Source organism: Rhinoraja longicauda, chromosome 21 (genome assembly GCF_053455715.1).
Source record: "Rhinoraja longicauda isolate Sanriku21f chromosome 21, sRhiLon1.1, whole genome shotgun sequence".
Taxonomy (NCBI): domain Eukaryota; kingdom Metazoa; phylum Chordata; class Chondrichthyes; order Rajiformes; family Arhynchobatidae; genus Rhinoraja; species Rhinoraja longicauda.
Window position 1 is genome coordinate 11,716,892 of NC_135973.1, and position 6,711 is coordinate 11,723,602.

The window sequence follows — 6,711 nt, forward strand, 5'->3', positions numbered from 1 at the left end:
TGGCCGTCTCACCTGGCTCACCGTCGTCCCCCCTGCCACATTTTCGGGGGGACTTCCTGAGAGAATTTCATGTGCACTTGTTAATTTTGTCTGGATTAAAGGTGCCAGACTACCAGTTGCTGGGGAATGGGTGGTGGGTATGGGTGACGTTTCGGGTCAAGACCCTTCTTCAGAATCAACTCAAAATGCTGGAGTAACTCAGCAGGACAGGTAGCATCTCTGGAGAGAAGGAATGGGTGACATTTCAGGTCGAGACCCTTCTTCAGACTGAAGAAGGGTCTCGACCCGAAACATCACCCATTCCTTCTCACCAGAGATGCTGCCTGACCCGCCGAGTTACTCCAGCATTTTGTGTCTACCTTCGACTTAAACCAGCATCTGCAGTTCTTCCCTACTGTGATCGTATGTGATCCCTCTGAAATTACTTGGTAGCTATCAAAATGAAAAATAAAATAAGAATAAAATCAAATGGATCAATTATTCCAGGTTGAATATTTGGAAGCATCACAAGAGCACAAGTTGTACTGTGTGGGATTTTCCATCTGCATCACCAAGAGTGGCTTATTAAAAAAAACTCCTGACTGGACAGCGTGCAGCCAGGGGTGGTGGTGAAGACAGACAATAGGTGCAGGAGGGGGCCATTCGGCCCTTCGAGCCAACACCGCCATTCAATGTGATCATGGCTGATCATTCTCAATCAGTACCCCGTTCCTGCCTTCTCCCATACCCCCTGACTCCGCTATCCTTAAGAGCTCTATCTAGCTCTCTCTTGAATGCATTCAGAGAATTGGCCTCCACTGCCTTCTGAGGCAGAGAATTCCACAGATTCACAACTCTCCGATTGAAAAAGTTTTTCCTCATCTCAGTTCTAAATGGCCTACCCCTTATTCTTAAACTGTGGCCCCTTGTTCTGGACTCCCCCAACATTGGGAACATGTTTCCTGCCTCTAATGTGTCCAACCCCTTAATAATCTTATACGTTTCGATAAGATCTCCTCTCATCCTTCTAAATTCCAGTATATACAAGCCTAGTCGCTCCAGTCTTTCAGCATATGACAGTCCCGCCAGATATGATGGTGGCATTAAAGGGGCTTTTAGATAAACATATCGAGCTGCAGGGAATGGGGGGATATGGATTGTGTCCAGGCAGATGAGATTAGTTTAAATTGGCAGCATGTTTGGCGCTGATATTTTGAGCTGAGAGCCTGCTTCTACGCTGTATGTACCGTTCAATATTTTTGATAGTATCTTGAAGGATATAGCTGCTGAATTACACCAGTGGCAGGTGGTGCATGAACTAACAGAAGGGATATGCCGATAGATGTCTCGGTCACAAGTCCATCTATCCATAACGGTACTGTCTGCCTGACTGGTTTATGGTTCTCAATTCTCTCTCATACATTTTTTAAATATTTGCTATCCTCCACTTTGTGGGATCTCCACAATCTACAGGATTTTGTGAATTGACTCAGTGCTTCTGCTGTTTTGACAGCTGGTACCTTTTAATACCTTGATACTGGTCATTGAGTCCTGGAGCTAGTACTAATTGATTTTTTTTTACACTTAATAATTCCCTTCTGCTATTGACATAATTATTGCTAAATTATGAAATTGACCTGTGGCTGTCTTGATCTCTGTCTGTCTATATCTTTCTCTAACTTTGTCCTCTGAGTCCATAATTCTGTGGACAGCACTCTGAACTTGTGGAAGAAAGCCATACTTGGAGAATAAAGTCTAGACTGGCAATTCACAGTCGCTCCTATCTTTTGGAGAAGCTGGTTAAATCTTGGGTCCCATCTGCTGCCTCTGGTTCAGGAAACGTCAGAAGAGGGGGAGAAGCCAACATTTATTCCTCAATCATTGCTCTAACATCAACTGAAAATATAAACTGCAAATCAGTGAATCTGAAATAGAAAATGCCAGTGCAGCTCAGTATGATCATAACATCTGTGGAAAGAGGAACAGATTAATGTTCTGGCTCGGATGTGTCATCCAAAAGGGTCTGAAAGTTCTGTTCCTCCAATAGATGCTGCCTGACCTACTGTTTATGAATACATTTTTTTATTGCTGAGACCTTGGTCTCAGCAAGCTGACTGCTGCGTTGCTGATATTACGCTGATATTTTGCTAACAGTAAAGTATGAGGATGTGAAAGACATTTTTAAAAAGTAAGCTGGAGACATGAGGAATTGGAGATGCAAAGACACAAAAAAAGACACAAAGTGCTGGAGTAACTCAAAGGGTCGGTCAACATCTCTGCAGGACCTGGATAATTTGATGTTTTGGGTCGGGGTCCTTCTTCAGACTGATTGTCGTGGTGGGGGGAGGGAGGGTGAAAGCTGGAAAGGAGAGATGGGTGTCAGAATAAAAACAGGTAAGTGATCCCAGTTTGGACCCAACCCGGATTACAGGTTCCGACAGTTGAACCGATTGCTCAACATTGTAACTCCCCCTCGCTTTCCCACACTGACCTTTCTGTCCTGGGCCTCCTCTATTGTCAGAGTGAGGCCCAGCACAAATTGGAGGAACAGCACCTCATATTTCGCTTGGGTAGCTTACACCTCAGCGGTATGAACATAGAGAAGTCAAACTTCAAATAGCCCTTGCTTACCCTCTCTCTCCATCCCCTTCCCCTTCCTAGTTCTCCCACCAGTCTTACTGTCTCCGACTACATTTTATCTGTTTGCTTTGTTGTTACCTTCTCCCAACTAACAATGATCTATTCTACATTTTCCTCAATCTGCATTCCCTTGATCCTGTTTTCACACCTTACACTTCCTTATCTATGTACCGCCACTCCCCTGACTCCCCTATCTGAAGAAGTCTCGACCCAAAACGTCACCCATTCCTTCTCTCCAGAGATGCTGCCTGTCCTGCTGAGTTACTCCATCATTTTATGTCTATCTTCCAGGTAAGTGATAGGTTGGTACAGATGAGGGGGGCTTTCATTGGCAAATAGGTTGACAACGATGAGATGAAGACAAAAGGCTGTGTTATACAGAGAGGGGAGGTATAACATGTTGAGCCAGAGGCAGGGACATGGATGGAAGTGAAGGTGAGGAGTGGAGGGTGATATCGGGATAAATGGATGTGCAACCAGGTGGGGTACAGGAAGGGGTTGGTTAGTTCCCTATAATTGCAAGTCACCCTTTCTCATTCTCGTCTCTGTCTCAGCCCCCAAGTGCACGACCTTCCCTGGTCTTGAACTTTTTCCCCACTCTTCCCTACCGCCTTTTGAGCTTTCCTTCCTCCCATACTCCTGATCCATTGACTTTTTCTCTCTGAGCAGATCACGCCACTGTGCTTTCTAGCTTGCACATTCACTGATGTGACCATTTTCCACACCGGGTTTTAGAGTCGGGTCCCTTTCACGGGGGCAATAAAAATGCCATTCCTCTAGACATGTAACTGTACTTCCCATCATGGACATCTATTTTCCCTCATCTATGGACTGAAATCCAAAACTCCATTCTGGATCTCATTTTAATCCCTGCAAGGGTTTTGCCACAGAAACCGTATTGAATTTCCCTCAGGATGTCATTAAAGATTCTGATATTTTAAAAAGTATTGCCTTCAGTGCTTGTCACAAACTTGGCTAGACACTTTCCCCCTCCCAGGTAATTATCGCCCTGTAAACTGAACCTGATGATTCATTATTCTTTTCGCATTTAATTTTTTGTTTTAGTGGTACAGTGCGGCAACGTGCCCTTCAAGCACTCTGAGTCCGTGCCGACCAGCAATCTCTGCATACTAACACTATCCTACACACTAGGGACTGTTTACAATTTTACCATGCCAATTAGCCTACAAACCTCTACGTTTTGGAATGTGTGAGGAGCACCCGGAGAAAACCCATGCAGATCACGGGGAGAACATACAAACTGCATACAGACAGCACCCGGATCAAACCCGGGTCTCTGGCGCTGTAAGGCTGCAACTCTACCATGCTGCCCATCTTGACACGATTTTGTGTGCCATCAGTTTTTCGCCTCTGCGATCACCTGATTCTTCTGCTGAAACCCCCATCCCTGCCTTTGTCACCTCCAGGCTGGAGTATTCCATTGCATTGTTCGCTGACATCCTGCGTTCTCGCCTGTAACTTCTGACCGAACGCTCTAGTTCTGTTCCGCTATCACCATGTGCTTGTTAATCTACAAGTTGTACATAAATGTGGAAGAGATTCGTTAAAATTAACGCTCACTAAGTCTTTGTCTTTCCTTACTTCCTCCACCCCACAACCCTTCAAGATCTCTTTGTTCCACCATTTTGATCAAATACCTTAATGGCTGCCTTCAGATGCCAAGTTTCTAAGCTTTCAAACTCCCTCCTAAACCACTTTACCACCTCTATGATGTTATTTAAAACTGTTTTGGCCACCCGTGTGTAGTAAGTTGTTTGTGACTCAGAATCGCATTATTGTCAGCACCAGTGTGCATTTATGTTACACCATCAATGTAATGAATGTCCCAAACAAGGGAAATGAGTGATTTATATTCCTCTAATTCTATACAAGCTGGTTCAGTTCTGCCACCTCAGGGAGAATTGAGTCACTGAAAATGAGTTATGTCATTTGTGTGTGTGGAAAGTAGCACATTTGTTTGAACATGTCTATCAAAGTATGAAACATTTGTTCTGCGTTCATAATTTTGAATGTTTCTCTTTTGTTTTCAGGGAGTGTTAGTGGAATGAGGTGGAGTTCCAGATATCTCTCAATGTGACTGGTTAGCCGTGCAGAAAAGGGAATTTTATCCAAGTTTGAGACCCAAACCTTGCATTGGGATCACAGACATCGATTTCACGGAGGTCACAGTTTATGTGCCAAAAGACATGTTTTCTTCTAAGACCTATATTTGAATCTACACACTGCACCAGCAGTTGCCTGCTTCCCTTCACTTATCCAACCCCTCAACACTACACAGGAAACTTTATAAGACTGCCTTTCATATGAATGAGAGCCACCTCTGATATAAAGACCAATTTTTCAAATCATGTTTGATACGAGAAGGAACAACAAATTTGAAGACAGCTGAGCATCCGTCTGTACATTCCCTAGTCCAAGGATTGCATTAAATGACGGCAATCACATTTTGCTTCCAGACTTTGAAAATAAAGTGAATTCCAAGGAAGTTTTTAATAACTCTCCTTGTAGCTTTCCTGTTTTGTACGAGGTTTCAATGAAGTGAACATAATAGGAATCCTTCGGCAGATTTTCCTGAGCATTGTTTACCTTCCTGTAAGGGTTTTAATAATGATTACTGATGCGCCTCAGAAGCAGCCCAGGATGAACATTGGAGTCCTCTGCTGGGGAGTTGATTTAGCCTTCTGTTTGCAACATAGTAATGGATTTTGAATGGGACAGGTGTCTGAACCATTCAGTGCAATCTACACCTTTTTGAGTACGATTAACTATGCTACATTTTAACCACTTTTTGAAATGATGTAAATTGTGTTCCTTGATATACAATGTAATTTGCCAATGCACTTGCACGTTAAATGGGCTTGAGGGTGTTCCTCACCCCACAGCAGAATACATGCTTTCTACGATGCTGGTTTTAGATGGCAGCTGAGCAGTTTTAAGCTGTTTTTAATAATCCAACTGTACAGTTTTCAATAGCTATATTCCAGCAGTTTTTATGTTCAGCTTTCATCTGAATGTGTCAAAGCTAGGGGCTCATTTCTTCACCCCATATCCTGACACAAGCACACAATGTGGAAACGATCTTCCTGGGTTCTCCTATTTTTCATCTGTTGATCGAGACGATGTGACAACTTTTTCTAAGCCTAGGGCTATTGCTAAGTATATTGCTAGTTTGCTGCACACAGGCTCTTCTGATGGATAAAGTAATCTAGAAATGTTCTCAAGAGTTTGAAAGTCTTAAATCATGAATGATCAGTTCTGCTATTTGTTAAATCTCGTTACCCTGGTGATCATTGTCCAACAGTGACATTACCCTGGTGATCATGTCCAACAGTGCGGTCGGTGTGCTTCCACCAGCATTTCTTGGGTGTACATCTGCCACACCTCGTGTAGAATGGTACTGCACTGGTGCGAGTCTGTCTTTAACTTTACTGACAGTTGAGCAGAATGGTACAGTTTATTTGTAAATATGCCTCCTTTATTGTTGAAGGATTTTGGATTTTTTTGCAATTTCTACAGGGCTCTTCACAGGATTGTTCCTTTCTGACGTGGGAAGTGGTTGGTACTTGCCTCCTCTGTCTGTATTTGTCATTATTGGACATTGGTACTGACACCGCAGGCACTGTGAAATTTCCAGTATTTTTAAAAAGATTTTGTGCTGTTTACAATACCTACTTTCTAGTAGAATGTGCGCTGTTGAACAAAAGCTCATTACATTATCTAATGGATTTTGCTTTTAACGGTAATAAAGCATTTAGCGTCTCCTGAATTTAAGTCGCTGGTCCTAACTTTTTCCTAGAATTAAGGTTATGGAGTGGGGGTAAAGTTAGTCTTGCAGCACAGAACCTGTTCCTTCACCCTACCCACTGCATGCTGACCATTGCACACCCATCTACATGCACCTGCTTCATATCCTACCACACTGTTGTTCAGATACTTGTCTGATAATATTTGGTGAACAGTAACATCCACCTTCAGTTGACTTTCTAGCAGGTGCATAAAAGTGTTAAAATTTCAATACTTTCATAATGCAAAACAAGGTACAACCAACATTTAGCCATGGGCTGATTAAGG

The 6,711-nt window shown here is 43.1% G+C and overlaps 1 protein-coding gene across 3 annotated transcripts in view; it reads left to right on the plus strand.

Annotated features, from left to right (window-relative positions):
• llgl1 (LLGL scribble cell polarity complex component 1) overlaps positions 1-6,399 on the plus strand; it is a 78,875-nt gene extending 72,476 nt beyond the window's left edge. For all 3 annotated transcript variants that reach the window (XM_078417753.1, XM_078417755.1, XM_078417754.1), the window contains one exon: positions 4,671-6,399. In XM_078417753.1, the coding sequence (XP_078273879.1) occupies positions 4,671-4,680 (10 nt within the window). In that variant the 3' untranslated portion in view covers positions 4,681-6,399. The remainder of the gene's footprint in view (positions 1-4,670) is intronic.
• Positions 6,400-6,711: the final 312 nt, after the last annotated feature.